This window comes from Columba livia, chromosome 1 (assembly GCF_036013475.1).
Source record: "Columba livia isolate bColLiv1 breed racing homer chromosome 1, bColLiv1.pat.W.v2, whole genome shotgun sequence".
Classification (NCBI taxonomy): domain Eukaryota; kingdom Metazoa; phylum Chordata; class Aves; order Columbiformes; family Columbidae; genus Columba; species Columba livia.
The window spans coordinates 118,930,478-118,953,417 of NC_088602.1; the positions used below are offsets into that span (position 1 = coordinate 118,930,478).

Here is a 22,940-nt window from a genome sequence, read left to right on the forward strand (position 1 = left end):
TTTCCCTGCGCAGCTCCCGGTTGAAGTGACTCAGACAGGAAACTCCCCGCCAGGCGCGGCCCAGGAGCGGAGCCGCCGGGCCGGCGCGACCCTCGGCGGCGGCGGACGGGCCGAGCCGAGCGGAGCCCCTGGGCGGGCGGAGCAGAGCGGACGAAGGGGCCCCTCCCGCCGCCGCGCAGCGCCTTTCCCGGGAGCCGGCGGCGAGCGGGTGAGCAGCGCTTCCCCGGGCCCGGAGCGGCCTGCCCGCGGGGTGGGTCCGTCCCTGCGGCGGCGACTCCGCCGCTTCGGCTGCGGCTTCGCCCCCCTCCCCCGCTTTTTACAGAGGCTTCATCCGACGTGCCGGGCAGTTCCACGGCCCCCGCGCCCCTCTCGCTGCTGGCCGCGACCCCCACACGCTGATTTTCGTTTTATTCATTCCCCCGCTCTGTTTTTGGTGCTCCCCCTGGCAAGCCGGCTGCGGCCCGCCGAGCTGCCCCGGGCCGCCGGTTTGGAGGGGGCTCCCGCGGGCTGGGTGGAGCCGGGCGCTGCTGCGGCTGGGAAGGGTCGTGCGGATCTCTCGGGCGAGCCCCGCCGGTAGGTGAAGCCTCAGGGGTCGTTACGTGAAAGCCAATTTTAGGCTTAGCTTCTGGGTGCCGGGTCTGAGTTGTTCTTTCTCACGCGTAGCCCATGTGCCTGTGACACAGGGGTGGTCGGAGTTTTGTTTCCTAGGCTGTCCGGGAGCAAGTTAGACGGGGAAAAAAGTTAAAAATCCTGTGCAAGTCTGTCTCGGTCTTCAGATGAAGGAGGTGATCTAAGTGTCTGTCTAAGAACATAGAGTAACTTCCTTTTGAGTAAGCTGAGCTTTATCCAGTTAAAATAACTATGCTATAGTGAGAATCACAGAATGTTAGGGATTGGAAGGGACCTCAAAAGATCATCTCATCCAGTCTCCCTGCCAGAGCAGGAGCACCTAGATGAGGCTACACAGGAAGGTGTCCATGTGGGTTTTGAATGTCTCCAGAGAGGGAGACTCCACAATGTCCCTGGGCAGCCTGTTCCAGTGCTCTGTCACCCTCACTGAGAAGATTCTTCTTATATTTCAGTGGAACCACAAAATTTCCCAGATGAGTGGTCAGTTACCCCATCCCTCTTCTCCCTGTCTCTGATGAGCAAAGAGATTGAGACGGACATGCACTTCATCAGTATGAGTGTTCCTGTAGTTCACCAGCAACTCTGCTAATCATCTTTGCTTTTCAGTAGGCTCTCATCGCCTTGATTTTTATTCCTGAGCCGTCTGATGACAAGTTTGAGTAGCATTTAGACATGTAAATGGTTGTTTATGCCAGGGAGGCTGTTAGGAGGAAGCTGTCTTTGCGGGGTGTAGCCAGTCTGCCAGAAGTGGTGGCTGGAGAGCGGTGTTGGAGGGAGAGGAAAGACGTCTGGAGGAATTTTCCTTAATTAGAAGGTCATACCACGCTTTGCTGTAAACTGTGGGAAATGGAAAGCTTAGGCTAATGAGTGACTCCAGTCCTTATTGCATTCCAGTTACTTATTTGCCTTAAGCTTATTATAATAAACTTATTGAACGCATACACATGCGGTGTTGCTGGTTAGCCTGTTTTTCGTATGCAGCTCTGTGATCTCTGTGTTATGTTTATATTAATTGCACTTATACGAACTGCTTTATGCTCAGACCAAGTATCTCTCAGACATATGCTAAAAATGCCTTGCTAGACCTTACTTCAGTGTTCTGGTTCTTATCTTTAGTTAAGCCCTACTTTTGCCTCTTAAAAACTCCTTTTTTTTGGTATTTGTAAACACAGTGTTCCACAGTGTTCATCTTATGTAAAAGCCTCTTTAAGCGTTCCCAGGCAACTGGTCCGTGAAGTCTGGCTGGTGCAGGCAGCCGGAGTCTCTGTAGCTGCCAGGAAGGAGGAGGAGGAGGAATTCGGAAGCAGCCTGTACAGCAGGAAGGCTTAGTCCCAGTATTGTCACGGCTTGCTCGGCTTGCCCTCTAAGAAATGTACAGTAGTCTTTCTCTGCAGCAGCTTAGATTTGTTTTTTTTTTCCCTGTGAAGGTCAATGTGATCAATGGAATAGCTCAATTGTATTTTGTGGGTTTTTGTGTTTGTTTGTTTGTTTTTCAGATTGCTGCACCTAGTTTATTTGTTTAGTAATTTAGAGAATAAATGTCTCTGAATCTTAGAAAACCCCCACCCCCAAGCTGCCCTGCTGAAGATGAATAAGACCATGTGTTTTGTATAGAGACCTTGGGTTTAGTCAATTCCCGTTGAGGGTTGTGACAAGGAGAGTGGAGTGGTGTTTGAAATATAAACTTAAAACTTCTCACTTAATAAGATATCATAGTATTTAAACCTAAGCTGAACCGAGTTACATAAATTGTCAAAAAAAATGAACCTATGTTATAAGGCAATGTTCCACAAACAATCCAGACTTTGCAGTCCTGAATGTGTGACTTAGAAAAGCTGATAGTACTTTAATGATCTATGTGAAACACCTGAAGTGTTCATTAGATAAATTTGTGTTTCTTTAGTTTGCCTTAAGTGTGAATTGGCTGACAAACTCTCTTGACGAGACTTCAAAGCTTAATTAAATAGTTAACAGATATCTGTTCCAGCTACATCTTTTATGCTACAACTTTGTCTGGTCTGTTCCTTAAGTTTTGGTTAGTGTCTTGTTTATTCATTGTGCAAGAGAGGTGTCTTGGAAGGTGGCTCGCACGTGAGGGTAGGTTTCACAGTCTTGTCATAACTCTCTTCTCAGAATCATCTGGTTTTTATTTTTTGTTTTGTTTCTCAAAGACCTCCTAGATACTCAGGCTGAGGTGGAAGCTTCAGGGTGGTTGGATTTGAGCTGCAAAGTTGGAACAAAAAGATGGAACAAAAAAATCCCCGCAAAGCTCCTTTTCTTGGTTTCAGTTTTATTCATCCTTTGTCTTGAAAGCTACTAGAATCGCTTGCAATGCTATGCAGGAGAAAATTAATTTTAGCATAATTTCCACACATATTTATGTGCACATCAAGATGGTTTCATTTCACAGTCCTTGCTCTACGTTCTCGGGGCAAGTTATTCGTGTGGTTCCTTTGCTGTAGCAACAAGTAAAGTAAACTTTAATGCTGGGTGGCACGTTGTGCCACAGTGAATTAGGAGTCGACCATGTGATTGACTTCACTTCTCTTGAAACAGCGACAGTGCCAGTTTCTGAATTTTTATTGTTTATATATTTCTAAATAGCTGTAGTTACTATGGCAAGCCCCAACTTAATAAGCAATTATTCTTGAAGCAAATTAAGCGCTAGGGATGCTGCAGGAGCTTGGCACAGCCCAAGCGTGAATGGCCAGTGAAGCAGCTCGAGTGGATCCGGACAGGCTCTGGGGAATGTGATTCATTTAAATACTCTGGAGCTTCCATTTGGATCTGCTCTCAGTTAGATCAGGCAGAGGTGGAGTAGTAAATATAGCAGGTTTGGAAACTATTGCTATTTAAAACATATACCTTGTTACAAGTGGTCTCTGATAGACCTTATTCTTCCAGGGCATTTTGTTAGTTTTTGGTTACGTTGTTATTTGAAGACATGGTGTGTGTGTGCTGTGTATGCAGCTCTGGTACAAGAACATGGAAGAAGGACGTTCCAGAATTGTGAAATATAACTGGATACCTACAAAAGTGTACTGAGAACTTAGTAATGGTACTCATATTTTAAGCCGAACACATCAGTTTGAGATTCCTCTTTACTGTACATCTGCCCTTAGAAGCTGACATTTGTAGGGCTCAGGGGTACACTCTGCTGTGTAATACAGATAACTGAGAGTGTGTATTGATTTGTTTAGTTTAAGTATAATTCTGTTAATCAACATCACCTGCCTTTCTAGTGGTAAAATTAATGTGTGTTGCAGAGATGAGATGTGCTACAGGAAGACAGGTGTGAAATTGCAGATAATCTTTCTATCTCTTGCCACCAAAAATGTTGTAACTCATCTTTTGGTTAGCCCCTTATCTCTTGTAAGCACACTGGGAAAGACCTTGAAGCTTGTTTCTCTGTGTCAGTATGTAGTTTCTTCTCTGCCTCTAATATGTCTATAAATACATTTATTCATAAAAGTGTGCATTGTGGAGAAAATTCTGTCTTCAAGCTGTTCATTTTTTGGGGGGAAAAGTGGCATACTTGGACTTCTAACTGTAAAAAGTAGGGTGATGGTGAACGTGGGTGTGGCACAAATGATTGTCAAGTGTTTGTCACTGCAGCAGAAACCCCTCTCCCCCCAGGCTAACCATCAACAGGGCAGCAAGTGAATTTATAGTTGTGCATCCTTTCTGGAGAAAGCCCATTGTAGAGGAGGTGACTTCAGGCTGTGTGCAGCAGAGCTGAGGGCAGATCTTGCTGGGGAGGGAGCCCAGCTCTCTGGGCCTCCATGGCTAGGAGGTGGTTGTGGTCCCTGGGGTGGATGGCTGGGAGCTGCCGTAGCCCTTCCCTGCATCTTCTGGAGCTGTTTCACCTCACCAGCACCCTGCTTCTGCTGTCAGGGACCCAAACAAGGCATCAGTCATAGAATCACAGAACCATTTCATTTGGAAGAGACCCTCAAGATCGAGTCCAACCATAACCTAACTCTAGCACTAATGCATGTCCCTAAGAACCTCATCTACATGCCTTTTAAACATCTCCAGGGATGATGACTCCACCACATCCCTGGGCAGCCTGTTCCAATGCCTGACAACCCTTTCCGTGAATTTTTTTTTCTTAATATCCAATCTAAACCTCCCCTGGCACAACTTGAGGCCATTTCTTTTTGTCCTGTCACTTGCTACTTGGGAGAAGAGACCAACCCCCTCCATGCTACAACCTCCTTTGAGCTAGTTGTACAGAGTAATAAGGTCTCAGCCTCCTTTTCTCCAAGCTAAGCAGCCCCAATTCCCTCAGCTGCTCCTCATTAGACAGTCTCATGGTCTGCTGAGGCACAGAGCTCAGGGAGGGTTCTCAAGGTGGAAATCCCTTGATAGTCAAACCAGCTGCTTGCTGGGCACTCCCTGCTGTGGTCTGCCAGGTGTGGATTTGCAACCCTGCAAGTCACACAGTGAGGTCCTTGTCAAACTCTTCTCGATAACCAGAGAGAAGTAAAGGTGAATGTGGTGGTCCTTCAGCTGGGTGCTTGTTCTCTGGTCCTGCACATGCATTGCTGGGACAGGAGCCCTGGTGTCGGCGCAACTTAAATTGAATGACCTCCTCAGGAGGGAACGTTCTACCTGCTAACTTTAATAAAGCTCTTCTTGTTTCGAATAATTGTGTAACACTAACACATGAGGAACTGGCGCTTCTGTTCCTGCTTTCGTTAGAGGTAAATGCCAGGGCAGCAGGCTGTGGTGTCCGCCTTTCCCTGGTTTACAAAACAGTTGCTCGTGGAGTGAAATTGCGTGATTTCTCCACACTGTGACCAGATGTTCGGAGGTTTTCTCAGTTTAACGGTGTGTCTCTCAGCAAGTCTCTTACAGGGCTGCTTTCTGCAGGTCTGCTTTTCAGGAATGTTGGTCAGGAGGCAGTGGAATGGCCAAGCCACTTTTTAACGCCAAGAATTACTCATCTGGAGCAAAAAATGCCATTCCCCCTCCCCGCCCTCCACCAAAAGGCATCTTAAAGCCTCAGACAATGTGTAGACTAACACTTATTAGATTACACTCTCTACAAATGATTAGCAGGGTTGGGTCTTAGTAACATTCTCATGAATTAATACAATGTAAGTAAAAGAAAAACCAGAAATGGTGCTTTTGGTTTTCGAAACAAATATCTCAAAACCTGTGCTGTGGGTTTGCGTTAGGACGTGAGTCTCAAGGGTTGACATGCTAAGTAGTGATTTCAGCTGTGTAAATGCTAGAAGGAGCTTTTGGAGATGTTTACGCACTACAGGTGTAGAAGGGATTTGTTTCAAGGGTTTAGATAAAAACACGTTAGTGCCGTATATTGCTTTAAAATACTTTAATTCTAACAGGGATATGGGCATTTTGTTGGCAGGAAATAAAAATGCTGTAGACCTGAACTTGATTTATAGTCTTTTCATTATAGCTCTAATTATTTTAAGTGGGTTTACTGACATATATTAAGTCAATAAGGAGAGGTCACTGAATTATACATTCTGAATGTAAAGTTCAGTTAAACTATCATGACACATTGCTCAAGAAAGATGTGCGTGCTTATCAGGTGATATCAGAAGTAAAGCTTTTGATTAATTTTCACTGAAACTGCATATTTTCATGTAGAAGAATGGAAGTGTAAAATGTTACAGATGATGAGCTCTTTTGGAGGAAAAAGAAAGCTTAAGACATTAAAAGCTATTTTGTTATTTTTCTTCTACCCTGACCTGTAGTATTTACTTTATTTTTTATTTTTTATTTTTTATTTTTTATTTTTTATTTTTTATTTTTTATTTTTTATTTTTTATTTTTTATTTTTTATTTTTTATTTTTTATTTTTTATTTTTTATTTTTTATTTTTTATTTTTTATTTTTTATTTTTTATTTTTTATTTTTTATTTTTTTATTTTTTTATTTTTTTATTTTTTTATTTTTTATTTTATTTTTTATTTTTTTTTTAAAGAGAACAGTTAGATTATAAGCTGCTTCTTGTCTGACTCTCCCCCTCCTCCCCAAAGTGCATGTAGTTGTATGGGGTATTTTATAACAGCTTCTGAAGTCTGTTTTTTTAAAATACAGTAATTTTGCAAAATTGTACATTATTCTTGTACAGCGTTGGATATTAAATAAAAAGCTAATTTAAAGCATAAGTATTACCAATTTGCCTAAAATATCTTCCAACTGGTTTTTCAGATAAAGCAGCATATTTTTTTCTTTCCTTTTTTGCTTCAGTGGAAGTCGAGGGAGTTGCAGTGCTGGGCTTAGTTAAATACTTTCAGGTAGAGGGAAGGAGTGGCAATGACAGCACGCAGCTTTGAAGAGTCGCTTTTATTGAAGCCTTTGTTCGCGTTTTACACTTCAAAATGAGGCAGTGCTGAAGCCAGAGCTTCACCTGCAGCTTTGCACTGAAGGAACCCACTGTATATGATTAATGCCTATCATGTCATCAGGGACATGTGCTGTAAGACGGAGCTGGATGTATCACACGGAGGCTCTGCAGAGGGACGGGAAGGAAGGGAAGCTCGGTGGCTGCCCTGACCCGGGGCTGTGGCTAGTGGTCTTTCTGTGGGCAGGGGCTGCTGCCAGAGCAGTGGGACTGGCCTTGGAGCAAACCTTGTGTGGAAATGGGCTAAAGAAGTGAGTGCTGTCTCTCTTCCCCCCCTGAGAAAACGGCGTTTCCTTCTTTGTTTCTCCCCAGTCTTGTGAAGTGAAAGTACAGTTCAAGAACTCACATGCTTAAATAAGCAGTTTGTCTAAGGCTGAGGGGGGGGTGTTTTTGTTTAAATCGAAATTTGAAGACTCCATGTCTTTATGTTTGTGACTCATCTCCCTTGCCTGTATTGTGACAGACACATACTCAGCCCACCGTCCACTGCTCCTTTCAGCATATGCACACAGGGGCACCCTTTTTGGTTAAAGTAACAGCATTCTCCCCACAGCAAATACAAAGGACAACTAACCAAGCCCATATTGAATAAGCATGAGAAATCTGCGACAACAGTCTTTCTGCAGGATGAAAGGTGCTGTGTCTGAGCAATGCCGGGTTAACTCGGAGCGCACGTGCTTCCTCCTTTCTGGGGTGTTTATTGCTCTTGCTACTTCCTTCCTTGTTCTTTGCAGAATCCTTACACTGGGAATCTTATCCTTGCTAAGAAACGAGAGAGCTTTTCACCACTGAACATGCCAGAAGCGCTGTGCTTCGGTGCTAAATTTTATTCTTGCCCAAAGCAATGCTGCACAGCATAGGGTTGCAATTCCTAACACACCCGTGTGACAGCAGGAAGAATCAGAAACAGAAGTATGGAAGAAATGCGTGTTGAGGACAGCTGCAGGAGACAGCAGCAGCAAAACAGCCCAAGCAGCAAAACAAGGAGAGAAGATTAAACAAGAGGGAAGGAGTGAACTGGGTGAGGGGGAAAGAACATGAAAAAGAGAAGGGCGGAGGGAGTTAGTCAAGAAGCAATAGAAAGAAAGAACTGGAAGTTGAAAGACAAGTAAAACATAAGTCGCATTTGATGCAGCTCAAAGATGCAGTATCAGGGGAGTGTTAAAGGGATGAGGCAAATAAGCGTCACAAAATAGATGTTTGCCCACCTAACCTAGAAGGAGATAACAGTTACATCTTTTAACTTCATTCCAGCCTGAAGAGAGGCCAAATATTGCAGAAGGGTTTTTAATATGTGTGTAAGTTTAGGATTAATACAGAACTGAGTTAGTATTCTGAGTGAACATGGAAAAAAAAGTAAGAATTAATTAGTAAATCAACACAAGCACCCCCTCAGCCATCTAGCTCCACCAATAGCAGAATTTTAAATTTTATTTTATACCGGTGACATATTTTGGCCTTCAAGCTTAGGTACACAGATTAACACAAACTAAGCAAAACCCCTCTGTGAATCCTTGTAGCACAAGTGCCATTGCAGAGGGGGTTGTGTGCTGCAGACCAGGCTGCAGCAATGGGCCCCCCCTCCTGGTTCACATGTGTGGGATGCCTTGGGAGCAAACTTTATGGAGTTAGGCTTCTCCCATATCATTGTAACTGTCCTGGCTTTGTTAAAAACAAGTTTCTCTTTCAGTGAATTTTGCCTGTCAGCTAAAGCCTTCATATTAGCTGCATTTTCCTGGAGAACCAGATACATGTTTTGGTAAACACAGCAATGGAATGCAAACTTATTGATAAGCACGGATGGACATCTCGCCAGAGGGGCAATGAGAAACAAGTGACCAAGAAACTGACCAACTGTGTATAACATTCCATTCACGTGAATACTTCATATAAAAGTGGGAGATCATGAGGATCCCTTCCCTTTTTCCCTTTTTTCCCTATGGCCGACATTAGGAGAGGACCTTGCTAGTCGTCCCTGCGAACTGAGGCCTAGTGACAGACTGAATCCAGCTCCGGTTGGCTGTAGAGTCCAATCCAGGGCTTTGGTTGCCGGCTCTGCAGTTGCTGAGTGGTTGTTTGTTTGTGGCGGGTTTTGTATATTTTGTATTATTTTCTCTATTCTTATTAGCAGCATTAGTAAAACATCTTTAATTTTTTCCAACTCTCTTCTCTCTGTCCTTCTTTCCTCCCAATTGCCTCTCCTTAGTGGAAAGGGGGGAGAGGGAGGGGCAAAAAGGGGGAAGTAGGGGGGGCGGTGAGGAGGGGGTTAACAATACATCTGCCAGGGTTTTATTGTCACCCCACAATCTTAACCCTCGACAGTAACGTATTCTCAAATGAAACGAGTTGCAATAAGCAGAATCAGTTTCCCATTTTCGAAGTGTGTGTGTTGTGCTACGCTTAAGATTCATGCATGGGGATAGCATTTGACCCTGCATTTTATCTTCAGGTTGTTGCATCTCTCCTCCAGAGCTTCAAGGTCTGGAATGATACTGCAGATATGTAGCCGGGCTGCCAGTCAGAATACCTGGTGATTACTTTCTGCATCATCCATTGCAGGTACTGCTGCTGTGGAATTAGTATGTGCTCACCCACATGCTACTGCTGGCTGCTAGTACAGCAGGAGAAGATAAACTTGCTCTTGTGCTGACTTGTTTGCAAGAATATAGTGGCTCCAGCTTTGTGCTATGATACAGGAGGCCTAGGGTTACACGATGTTGTCTAATCGTGGCAGAGTTTTCATTCTGATGCTTTAAAAGGGAGTAGCTATGAAACCTGAACCCAGTGGCAGGTGTCAGGGGAGGTGATTCTGTCCCGCCGTGGCTCACCGGTCTTGATGTAGGCTTTGTCCAAAAAGCCTGAGGGTTCCCATTCATAGCCTGTTGCAATGGAGCGTCAGGCCTTCCTGTCATTAAAAATGAATTGAATTAATCCAGGGCACTGGAAGGGAACACCTATAGTTAACTGACAAGCGGGACCGATTGTTGTCTGAGTGCTGGTGGTCAGTGTGCCAGTGAGATGTTTCAGCTGCATGGCAGCATCATTAGCAGTGGTGTCCTCCTGACTTTGATAATGGAGTGGGAGGAAGGAACAGTGCTGCCTCATGGAAGTGTGGTTTTTAGATTGGAAATGGTGCTGCTGTTGCTTACCAAAATATCTGATACTGAACAGAGTTTTTCTGAGGTGATAAGACTGGTGTATCACTGAGCGCTTGAACCTAAGTTGCACAGTCATAGCATATTATTGCTTGTGAGCAGGGAATTGAGCAGGGAGTGTTATTGTCATGATGTTTCCCTGCAGGGGACAGAAGCTAGACTGGTAGCAATGTGCCAACTTTAATAAAGAAGGTTGCAGGAAAAATTCACATGTGACTGAACACCAAGTGCTTTTAGTTTGGGAAGTCGAGATTTTCTAAAAAAACCCGCCACAAACAAACAAACCAACCCCAAACAAACACCCCCAAAACAAACAAACAAAACACCCAAACAAAACAAAACAAAAAAAAAAAAACAAACACAAAAAAACCCCAAACAAAAACCAAAAAAACCCCATTCTGTGCTTTAGCATTACGTTTTCCTCCAAATGGATGTCTGCTCTTGGAAGCCTGCTTCCTCTCCTGCACCCCTCCAGCGACAGGGCAAGGCAGCCACACTGCCCTGTAAGAGTCTAATACTAAATTAATTGTTTCCATTGTGTGGCCATTCTTCTGGGACTTGCTGCCGTGCTGGGATGGGATAATTCAGCTTCAGAATTTTTGTTTTCCCTTTTGCACCCATTAAGCCTTTTTTTTATTCCAGTCACAAATGTATTTTTGAAAGCTTAACAGTATGTCAAATAGGTTACACAAAGGACTGTCAGCTGCTGTTTGCTTTCTTCTGTCTTTAACTTTAATCAGGCAGGCCAGTAAATGATGTGAAAAGCATTTTTCTTCACTCCTTCAGCTTATGCAAATCTGTTGCTTAGGAACAAAGAGGAGCTCCAGTCCCGAAAGGAACATCTTAGCTGATCCCCTTGGCAAAAAGACAGATTGTGCTGTCCAGAGCACAGAAAACAAGCATTCAAACCCAGAAGATCCAGGGTGTTGCTGTTCTCTCAAACGCTTCAGTTACCAGTCTATTAAAATGTTTTCTGCTCATTCTGAATTGAAAGGTATGCAGCTGAACAGCTGAGGCTTTTGAAGTTTAATTAAAATAGAACTAAAAGGGAATTTTCGAGAGAGATTTTTGAGATTTGAAAGAAAATGAATATTACGGTAATCACTATGCTGTTCTTGGAAGAGAAAATCCATTCCTTTTGTTAGCCCCTTCACAAGGGCCTTTTGTGATCAGTCTCACAGTTTAACTTGGGTAGGAGTATTACACAGATTATAGAATCAACTTTTCGTCATAGAAAAATAATTTAATTGATTCTCTGCAAGCCAGTAGCATAGAAGAATGATACAATGGAACAGAAGGAGCCGAAAATGTTTTGTTGCTATAGGGATAAAACTTAACCTCTGCTGCAGTGTAGACCAAACCTATTCTTATGGGAATGTTGTCATTAGCTCCTGTGGAGTCCACTGAGATTGGTCTCATAGACCTCAGTTTAACAGGCCATTCAGTCATCTTTTTAGGTTTATCCCTATTTTAATCTCTCTCCTTCTGTGCGTGGACTTCTGAATGCCTTTGTTTCTCCTTTTTGAAGGATATGCTCCCTTTTCTTTAACTGCTGTATATAGAATTTTCCTGATTTTTGCCATGCTATCCTGTCCTGTAAAGCAGGGTAAGCTTTGATTTATTTATGCCTATTTTTAAAAAGCAAAACAACTCAGGTAGATACATGTTGTGATTCATGGGTTGTACAGTTTTAATTTGTGGTATACAAGCCAGACCTGAGATTTTATTTTAATTTAAGATTCCAACATGCATTTGCAGACTTAAGAAAGAAAAGGGGCAGTGTCAAAGGAAGTGCTGTTTAAAGTGCACACAAACTTCCTCTTTGTTTTATTTTGAGCCTGGGAACATGTACAAACGTTTGGGGATCAAATGCATCTATTTAAAAGAAGATGAAAAAATGTGTCCAGTGGACTCCAAAATGTCATGGGCTGTCCCTTCAAAACACCTCTTTTCAGTCAAATGAAACAGTGCTCTTGTCTGCAAAGTCATAATATTTTCTAGAACTTCTGTAATCCAGCATTTTTTTGGTAGTTGTTTAAACTCCACCTTAATTATCTCACTGCTTGGCATGAGTCCTCACCAGTTATTTGAAGAAGTAGTAATTTTTTCACTTACAAATGTTAATGTTTGAGATCTTTTGGGGTTATGTAGAGCATGGTCTTAACCAAAACCAATTCTTTGAATGTCTCAAACCACCTCTGATTTCTTGGGGTGTATTCTCACAGTAGTATTTGCATGTGTTTTATTGGTGAGGGAGTTATGCTAGCGTCAGGAGCTCAGATAGTACTGGGTGCAGCTGTGGCCCGTTCTGTGCAGCAGCAGGAGATGGGGTGTGCTGCAGCACCTCTTCTTGCCCCACTCATGCACTTGCACTGCCCCATCCCTGAACATGCTGTGGCAGCTTTTTTTCATAGAATCATTTTTGTTAGAAGAGACCCTTAAGATCATCAAGTCCAACTGTTAACCAAACACTGTCACTAAAACATGTCCCTGAGAACCTCATCTACATGTCCCTTAAAGACTTCCAGGGTGCCCACTTCCCTGGGCAGCCTGTTCCAATGCCTGACTCCATGAAGAAATTTTTCCTAATATCCAAATATCCAATCTAAACTTTCTGTGGTGCAATTTGAGGCCATTTCCACTTGTCCTATCACTTGCTACTTGGGAGAAGAGACCAACCCCCTCCATGCTACAATCTCTTTTCAGGTAGTTGCAGAGAGTGATAAGGTCTGCCCTCAGCCTCCTTTTCTCCAGGCTGAACAGCCCCAGTTCCCTCAGCTGCTCCTCATCAGACTTGTGCTCCAGACCTCTCACCAGCTTCATTGCACTTCTCTGAACTGTCTCCAGCACCTCAGTGTCTTTCTTGCAGTGAGGGGCCAAAAACTGGGCCTTTTTCCGGTGGAGAAAGAGGGAGAAACTGTGCTCGAGTGGGTCAGGCTTTGCTGATCCCAGCTCAGAGTTTGGTGTGTGTAGCACGTGGATGCCAGCTGCAGCCCCAACCTGCTGATCCAGCCTTTTGTGACTGGGGGCCCCAGCCTCTCCTGTGGAGTCGTGGGAACTTGCCCTGGAGTTGTGATGGCCAAAGGATACGTTTTTCCTGAACTGTTTCAGGGTGTTTGAAGTGTGATTGTCTGCATTTTGAATGGATTCATGCTCCTTTTAAACTTTATGTTTTCTTGGAGCTTGCGTTTAAATGACTGAAAAGATAAGCTTTGGAGAATTTATTTATTTTGCCCTTTGAGGTGTGTATTTAAGATACTGGTGTCCAAGAATGGTGAAGTAAAGGAGTCCCTGTGGTCTAAATTGTACAGCTTGTAAAAATGATGAGTTTGTGATAATTTCAGTGCTCTTTTGCATCTGAACAATGACTTTGTTTTATGCTTTGTTCCAGGATAAGCACTTGGGCTCTTGCATTTCCCTGTGGGCCTTATTGCTGTTGGTTCATTACAGTGGCAGGATGACCAGGGTTGCTGCTGCTTTGACTCTTCTCACCCTGAGATTAAACATAGCTCAACTCTTTGCCCATTTAGCTCTTCCCACCTGCCTTGTCGAATGCCTCCAGAGGTGGTGGTGTGTGCGTTTGGGGCAGGGAGATGCCATGATTTAACTTGAACTAGCAATACAACCATGATAGCCACTCACCCACTCCCACCTACCAGCCCCAGGTAGGGAAGAGAATCAAAAGGCAAGGGAGAAACTTGGATTGAGATAAACACAGTTTAATAAAATAACAAAATACTAATACACTACTACTGAATAGATATATAAAATAGAAATAGAATATAAAAGGTACTCAATGCAATTCCTCTCACTGAGAAGCCAGTCCCAGGAAGCTGATCCTGGGGAGAGAAAAAAAGGCAGAAAAGGCCCGGAGGCCTCTGCAAAATAGCAGGATGGCAAAGGCCGATCTAAAGAAAATCCTGAACAGAACTCTCCTGAACAGGTCTCCGAAAACGAAGAGAATGCAAGAGAGTGACTGGAAGATCCCGACTCTCCTTAAATAATTAGCATGATGCTAATGGGATGGAGTACTCTTACTGATCAGTCTGGTTGTCAAGGTCTCCCCTGCCTATGTCCCCTTTTCTTGATGTCTCACTTCTGGGGACAGAATGCTCAAAAATGTCCTTGACTCTCAGACCAGAGCAATTAAAAACTCTGTGCTGGGGTGTTATATCTTGTTCTCAAACTAAGTCTAAATAATGACTGTGCTAGTTATGAAAAAGAAAGGTTTCTAACTGCATGAAGAAAATTAACTCATTTCCAGTCAAGCCAGCACAGGAGGGAAAGGGCCTGTCAAAAGAGAAAGCAGTGGTAGGTGGGCTGCTCTGAAGAGGACAGGACCTCAGGAGGGGTTTGCTCTGCTGGTGCTGCCGTGGGGACAGCTGGGGTGGCTGGTGATTTGTTCAAGAGCAGGTGGAAGGTGCCTTACTTTTCAGCACCTGTTTTCAGAGTCCATCTGAAAAGTGGGATGAATGAGTAAAGTTATTTCATCCATCACTTTTTCATTTGCCTCTAGTAGCTTGCTGCAGCCCTTCATGCCAGGGCACCGTAAGGACACAACTGAGTAAAGGCACTCATTTTACTCTTAGAATATTTGGGATATTCTGGTAATTCAGTTGAAGTTAAGCTGAAAAAAAGGCACAGAATCTTTACATTGTTGTCTCTTTCATGCCTTTTTTTTTTTTTTTTTTTTTTGGTCTGAGGTTAATGATAAAAGGAATTCACCCTTCATGAACAGCTGAGCTATTGCCTAAATGAGATGAGCCTTTGCTCACCTTATCAGCTCGAGTTCCCTGGGCGGTGAGGTTGGCTGCTGGTCCTCCATGTGTTGTATCAGTGCTGAGGAAAGGTTCCCTCTCCATAGCATTTTCTGTTCACTCCTCAGATCTTTCCCTGGTCCTGCTATCAGCTAAACCCTTCTTTTGTTTTCCATGGAAGTTTACCTTCCAGGGCACGAAGCGATCATGTGGTAGCAATAGACTTGGTTATATCCATCACCTAATCTTTCTGGTACGCAGCAGTGTAGCAAAAGATGTGCTGTAAGAAGCTGGTGGCAAAAAGCCACCTGGAAGTTGTCACTGTGTATAGATCGCTACCTGTTCCAACCTTGCCTTGCTGGATTTTCGCTCTGATGGTTGTGTGAGGATCAATCCTTACAGATTTCAAGGTGAGGGTGCTCAGGTGTTCCCAGTGTGTCAAATTATTGAGTGATGCAAAGGAAAAAAACGTCCATTGGCTATGGGATTTAGGTTTTAATTATTTTTTGTTTAATTTAGGGAGGATTAACATTGTTACTTCTTTTTCCCAAAGGCAGAGCGGGGATTGCAATTAAGTGACTGCCTGTGAGTGCTGTGTGATAGTCTAAATTGGTGTCATCTGAAGAAAAGTTGCTTTCACTGTAGCTTGATACTCTCTACTTTTTGTTTTGGTTTGTTTGTTTACCAAAGAACTGAATTATACTATTTGTTTTCTGTGGGAATGGTCACTTCACAGTCTTAGTCCAGGGGATAATGCCAGTTTGCAAAGAATTAGGGCCATTAGGGGATGTTTCTGGGGAAGTCTTGGCCGAATGATTATGACAGAGCCTAAAGAGGAACTGCGTGGTAATTTCAGCATTTCTAATAAGATCTCAAGAAGCCTGCAGTTACCTAAGTTCGTTTGCTTTACCCGTATTTATTTTTTTTAACTTGGTTGCTAGATACGAGTTAGATCTGTTGGATTGTGTGCACCGTTGCTAAACACATGTAAGAACTATCTCCTGTCATCAGCCGTCATTTTCCTGTTTTAGCTTTTTATAGACTGAGTGCCTGAGTTGTCTTTTGATCTTATCTTTGATAAATAATGTGGTCTGCTTAACTCCGTCACTGTAAGAAATCTTAAAACCTCAAAGTTTTATTAATAACTACTTAAGGCTCTAGAATTTTGGGGAATTTTTTCAACTTTCAGCTTGAAAGCAGCAGTCTTCTCTCTCACAGTGATTCCGAAGTTAAGGCTCTTTTCTGTACTCTCTGCTTTCTCAGTCCTTTACCTTTTGGGTTTTTTTTTATTATTTCTTCTTGTCAATTTTCTATTTTTTCATCCAAAAGACTTTTCACCATAATTTGTTCCTATTGATATTTTTTTCTGGATAGTCTGGAGCTTCAGGAGACCTGAAAGCATGAGGCTGAGAGAAGTGTCCTGGCTGTTTTCTGATATGCTTGGAATTAAGAATATAGGTATTTTGCAAAGACTTCAGCATTATTCTGTAATGATGGAGATGTGGAGACAGTGCCTCTATAAGGATTGACACTCATCACCAGAGCAATGCTGTGAGCAGGTCACTGCCTACCACACAATTGCATGGCTGTGAACAAGAGTACAGAACTATGACATTTTAAAAAAATTGGCAAATCTCTTGTCTGAATGTGTTTTGGTGATAAGCCAGCTCTGAAGTTAAGTCAAAACGTAAAGAACACTAAAGGGGCTTCAAGGTCTGCTGCCTTTTTTTTGTTTTGTTGTGGACAAAATGCGATGAGGTGGCTCAGTGAGGTTCTCTGTGGAACAAGATTTTCTGAGCAAATCAGGTCCAACCAGGGCTCATCTCCTTTACAATTGAGGAAAAAGAATATCTTAGTTTAAGCTAGTCAGTGGCCTTGCAATAACGGACATAATGTTTCCCTAAAAACCCTGTGATTGATACCTCTGATCCTTGGACACGGTGGGACTTGGCACTGCAAGGCTGAAGCTTGCCTGTGCAGGAAACAGTGACTTTCTTGCTTTGGAATCCAGAAAAAGGAGATGAAAATCAGCACAGATTCTGTAGTCTCCTGCTTAGAAAGCTGGGTACGCTCATCAAACACTGAAATTTAGCAAAACCAGTGTATGCATTCTTTCTGTGGGAGAGAGGATGTTGGATGATGAATGGTTTTTCATTAAGTTGTTTATATCCATGAAAATGTGTTCTTGGAGTGCATTTTGACGTTACTGCTGTAATGATGGGTCCCAATACAAAGATAAAAAGAGGATTATTTCAGAAATAATTATTACATGTCTTCTATCCTGAAAAATCTCAGGTAGGTACAAAGGTGAAAACACAATATTGTAGGAATTTAGTAATAAAGTAATTCTCACAGCTTGTGTAAGTTTACTAGTATAACTATCAGTATGACTACAGCATTTTAATCTGTTCTCATTTAGGGAAACACCTAATCAGACTGCAGCTTCTGAATTTTTTAGGTAGATCTTTGAAGTTTCTTATATTCTCTGCCAAAAAAAGAGTCTGTTAAAGTATTACCTCTCCTGCCCAGTAATTTCACCTGTAAGAACTCATAGTTAAAGACTCTTAAGAAGCAAAACTATCAAATTTTGTGTCTTGGGATTTTTAGTTTTCTTAAATTAATTTTTCTGAGACTTAGGAGGGAAAAAAATTCTGGTTTTGCCAGCCTTCCATCATTGTACATTAGAAATAGCCACTGTCATTTACAGCTGGTTTTGTTAACAACAACAGCAAAAAAGAAAGAGGAAAAAAAACCCTTGAACTTGAAGAAAATATTTCCTCTCCTGGTCCCAGGGCTTCCACACCAGGTGAGGAGATGGCGAGCAGCTTGTGGTGGTGTCACCAGGCTGTGGGACATTGTCTCCTGACTGACAAGGTGTGTGTCCCCTGTACCAAATATGCCCCAAGGGCGGTCTGTCCAGCTGTGCATGTGCAGAGGTTCAGGTAGGGAGGAGGAACTCGGTGGCCTCAGAAGAGCCCGCTGGCAGCCGGGCCTGTTGCTGCAGGCTGGTCTCAGCAAGAGGCTGCGATGGTGTCTCTTAAATAACACGCACTAAAGAAGCGCAAGTGAAAGGCTCACAAGGTGGCTGGTGCGACCTGGAGCGCAGAGCCCTTGGGAAAGCCCGAGTGATGGAGCGTCTGACCCTCGCCGACTTCACATCCCGCTCACCCTCAGGAGACGCGCTGCATTTGGGTTTGCCAAAACGAGTTCTGCGATGCAGAGCCAGCCCCAGTTCCTCATTTAGATGGCTACTGGTGGCTAATTTCTCACTCACAGTGACCATGCCTTTATCACAGAATCATACAGTATTTTGGGTTGGAAGGGACCTTCAAAGGCCATCCAGTCCAACCCCCTGCAATGAGCAGGGACATCTTTAACTAGATCAGGTTGCTCAGAGCCCCGTCCAGCCTGGCCTGGAATGTCTCCAGGGATGGGGCATCTACCACCTCTCTGGGAAACCTGGGCCAGTGTTTCACCACCCTCACTGTAAAAAATTTCTTCCTCATGTCTGGCCTGAAGGGTGAATCGTGACCTTGCAATGTTTACAAGTGTGTTGAAGCTGGGCGGGAAGGAGCTGCTTCCTCTTTCACATCTCACTAGGTACCCGAATAAAAAAGCCAGAGAGCAGGAGCGTTGAACAAGGCCAACAAAACTCTTAGGCATGTGGATACCTTTTGGCAAAACTACACAGTGGAGCTGTGAGTGAGCGACCTTAAAACACAAAAACTTTTGTCTGCACCTGATTGCTTATGTTTTCCCAGTTCAAAAAATGCTGATCTGTCTTTGGGAAATCGTGTCAAAGGGCTTGGAAAAATGTGGCTCTGGCACAAGGATTTCCCAGATGTGTGCTATGAAATAGATGGCAGCATAAGTGAGATGGCGTTTTGCTTTCGCTTATGTTTTGTTTTCTATTTTTAAATTTCTTCCCAGTATTAAAACCAAACAAATCCAGAGATAGCCCAATAGTCTGAGAATAGAAATCTGATACTAGAGCATCACTCCTGTGCAATCATAAATATTGAGGCTAAAAGCCTTGCAGGTGTGCTTTTTAAAATAGCACACAGGGGGATTAAGGGCCACGTTTTCAGAATATTTGTTTATAGTGCTGAAGAAACACAAGCCAGCAGCCTGGCTTTTGTGGCTGCCTGGCTCTCTCCTGCAGCAGAGACCCAAGTCATTAATGGACCTTGTTTTGGGAAGAGAAGGAAGATGTGAGGACTGGGGAGAGGGTGTTGATACTTTTCTTTCATTAAATGACAGCTCCCCTATGAGTGGACTTATTAAGAGCAGTGAATTTTGGCGCAGAACAGGGAACCATTTTCCGCTGTGTTTTTGGAGTGCAGGTGGAGCAGTTTTCTATCACGTGCCCCTGGCTGTGCGTGCTTGGAGCCCGTGTTTTGTGTGTGTTTTCCTTTCCTGTGGTGCAGCGGGGGGCAGTAGGCTGCGAGGAGGAGAACTTTCAAGTTGGAAGGAGCCTCTCAGTTAAACTAAACTAAGTAAAGTGTTGTGTTTTCTTTTTTAGCTACAGTTTGATTTATAGATACTCAGGCCAAAAAATAAAAACATAGTTTATTCGAAATGCTCTGACTTCTTGGCAACTCTCTTCTGTTCCCTCTAGGGTAAAACTGTTGAGAGTCTGATCTCCTCACAGGACTTTTGGGCATTTGTTTATTTATCAAACGGAGGAGGCTGTGGGTTTTACCAGTCTCTAATTTAACTGCGGTTCATGTGATGGAGCTTGAGCTGGGTGTAGGCAGGTGTTGGGCAAGCATCCCAGCACAGGTGTGCCAGCCAGCACTCCTGTCAGTCCAGTCCTTCCTCGTCTTTTGGCAGGAATCACAAATTGCACAACGTGGGCATTTGTTTATTTATTTATTTTAACAAAAAGCTCACACTCTCAGGCTTGAAGCAAGGTTTGGGCTGGGGTTTCAAGAAGCAAAAGGCCTCTGGACTTTTCCGATGTTTTTTTTTAAGGCTGTTGGCGAGTGAGCTCTGTAACGGGGTATGTTAGTTAGCTCTGCGGCAATGGCTTGGGGCGTGGGGCTGGGCTCTGAAGGCAGGTAGGTTGGTTGGTCCTGGCTGGTTCCTTCCTTCCCTTGGCTTTGGGTGTGTGTTGGGGTTCTTTGTGTGGTGTGTTTTGTTTTTTTTTCCTGCTGAGCGCTTCCTTGGAGGTAAAGCTGCTGTTTCCATGAGGTTTTTCTCAGGAAACCATGATTAGGTAAGAGAAAGTGAGGAGTTTTTTCTGCTGTCGCACTGAAAGTGCAGGGAGCAGTGGGACAGCCAGCCCGTCCCATCTCTTGCACGGTGAGCTTGTGGCAAAACTGCAGCAAGATCTGCTTGTTCTGCTCCTGGTGGGGCTCCATGGGGGTGCTGGGTGCTAGGCAGGGCCCTGCAGCTTTGGGGCACAGGTGCTCGGTGTTCCTGCCCCCCTGGTTAAAGCGGAGAGCAGGTTCAGCCACTGCTTGCACATTGGGTGTGCGGTCATGTTCTGGTACAGGTGGGGAAAGTAACTTGCAAAGCCCTGCAGAAGAAGAGACAGCTTGATTAGAGGTCTTACCTTAAAAATGAGGAATTTTTTACTCCACCGAGGAGAATGAGTAGATTATAGAGAAGTGGATGATTGAGTTGTTCCACCCCATGCTTTCTTCCTAAAATTTCTTCTCGTTGCTGTTCAAGCCCCCACGCAGTGTCAGCAGTCACAGGTGTAGGGAGACTGCTGTGACCCTGAGGGGTTTTGTTCCTCTCTGTCACTAACCCCTCAAAGCAGATCTGGATGTCCTAGGACGTGAAACACTAGAGACCGCTGGCACCTTGTGACAGCCAGGTCTCCTGAAGATGGGTTAGTAGTGGTATCTGTGTATAAGGGTTTGAAAACTTGTCAGCTCAAAACTGAAACCTTACAGGAAAGTTTTATGCCTGCACTTGTTACAGAATTTTTCTGTCTTTATTGTGACTGAAGCAAACCCCAGAATACCTTTTCTTCTAATTTAACGAGAGAAGTGTTCCTTTTCTTACAATGCATTAGAGGTCATAATCCTTTCCTCTATTTTTGTGTATTTCTGGTGTACAGCCATGGGGGAGGAGAAACATTTCTCAACCCATAAAAGCAAGGAGGAAGATCTTAGTCCTAAAAGTCTTTTTTAAACTTAGTATACTAAAAAAAACCTGGGTTTCAGTTTGACTGTTTCTCTTCTGTTATGGTTGTAGGGAAACTGTACATTTCCAACAACATGAGTAGTTCCCTGCTCTTTACATTACTAATTTGTCTTCAGTGTATGTAATATAAAAAGTTATGTGTGTACATATTTATAGGTATGTATGTATTTTTTAACCAGGTGCAAAATGACTGCACAAGTAACGCTGGAGGATGCCTTGTCCAACGTGGATCTCTTGGAAGAATTACCATTGCCAGACCAGCAACCATGTATTGAACCTCCGCCATCATCTCTGCTTTACCAGGTGTGTTGTTATTATAGGAAAAAGATTTTTTTCATTTCCCATTGCTGTTAAGAAATAGAGTGTCTGCTATTTAAAACAAAGCACAAACCAACAAAAATAAAACAAACCCCAAAACAAACAAAAACCCCCAACACAACAAAACCAAACCACAAACACAAAACCAAACCAACCAAACCAAAAACCAAAGTGTGTTTATATTTGCAATATGTATAAATATTCTTTTCCCTACCAAGGATTAAATTCTGCATTTACTTTCTCTGCAGCCAAACTTCAACACTAATTTTGAAGACAGAAATGCATTTGTCACTGGCATTGCAAGATACATTGAGCAAGCTACAGTCCATTCTAGCATGGTAAGTAGATATTCAGATATATACTTTCATGTTAATTTGGAATAAAAGGAGAGGAACATGTCTTCTTGCATTTCATTATAAAATTGTGGTCACTGAAAACCACAAGCCAGGTAACCCACAACACTTCTATGCGGCTGTGAGATGAAAAAATGCATGGCTCATCTTTTTTTCACACATGCACTTCTTGATAATTTTAAAGTGATCTTTCTCCTTGATCAGCCAATGTTGCTCAAAAGTTTCTTGCTTTCGTTATGCATTTTTCCAGTATTCTGGGGTGAGTTGGTTGTATTGACAAGTAGCTGCTGTAACTTGAGTGAAAAATTACCTTCCATCCTCCCAAATATCCACTACTTCTCTGTCAGTTTAGTGGTATTGAAGGTCTTTTGTTGGCTTCCTCACTGTGGAGCGTGGATGTTAGTGGTGTATTGGTATGCTTTTGTGTAAGATATTCTCTGTTTTTTAACAGTTCCACAATATAACGGAAGACTTCATACCAGTAACTCCATCCATCTCTGCTGATGGTGTACCTGTGGTGTTTGGTTTTTTTTTTGATACAAAAGAAATTGCAGGCTGCAAACACTGGTCTGTACTGAACTTGTCGTTTCATGACATTCTTGGAAAATGAGGAGTAATATAATGTCATGCAATTCTATAAACCAATTAACAAATAGTGGAATAGGCAGGTTAAGCACCTGATTACATGCTACTGAAAATTATGTAAATTTACACCAATCTCTTCTTAAAATTATCTGGACACTCCTTAACCTCTTTTGATTGTTTAGATGTTGGAGGCCCTCTCCTTGGACCAGGAATAAAGGATATTGCTCTGCATGTGCTGACTCCTTCATTCTTGACCATTCTACCTGCAGTATCAGAATTTGAAAAGAAAAACAAACACCTCCCCTACCCCTTCAGATTAGCATTTTATTTATAGATCACAGTGTCTTTAGTTTGGGGAAGAAAGCACAACACAAAAACCAATCTGATCTGGGGAGATAATAATTTTTTTTCATTAGGTAGGCATAATTGCTGTATGTTTTGCTTAGTGATCTGGTAGGTTGTTACATGGTATGAAGATGATGATGTCAATTCTCTCAGAATTACGTTGGGCACTAAAACAGATGACTGAGAAAGAATGAGTAGCTGGTCAGCTCTAATTCATGTACTATGTCAGCTTAGCCTATGAATTATGGTAATATGATTT

General features: G+C 43.1%; 1 protein-coding gene across 4 annotated transcripts in view; it reads left to right on the forward strand.

The window, feature by feature from the left end:
• Positions 1-22,940, forward strand: part of CYFIP1 (cytoplasmic FMR1 interacting protein 1) — an 80,945-nt gene continuing 58,005 nt past the window's right edge. For 3 of the 4 annotated variants that reach the window (XM_065075051.1, XM_065075029.1, XM_065075045.1), the window contains exons 1-3: positions 1-208; positions 21,260-21,383; positions 21,647-21,736. In XM_065075051.1, coding sequence (XP_064931123.1) covers positions 21,267-21,383; positions 21,647-21,736 — 207 coding nt within the window. In that variant the 5' untranslated portion in view covers positions 1-208; positions 21,260-21,266. Of the gene's footprint in view, positions 209-426; positions 574-21,259; positions 21,384-21,646; positions 21,737-22,940 lie in introns of those variants that run through there. The other variant, XM_021287655.2, reaches the window with a different exon arrangement.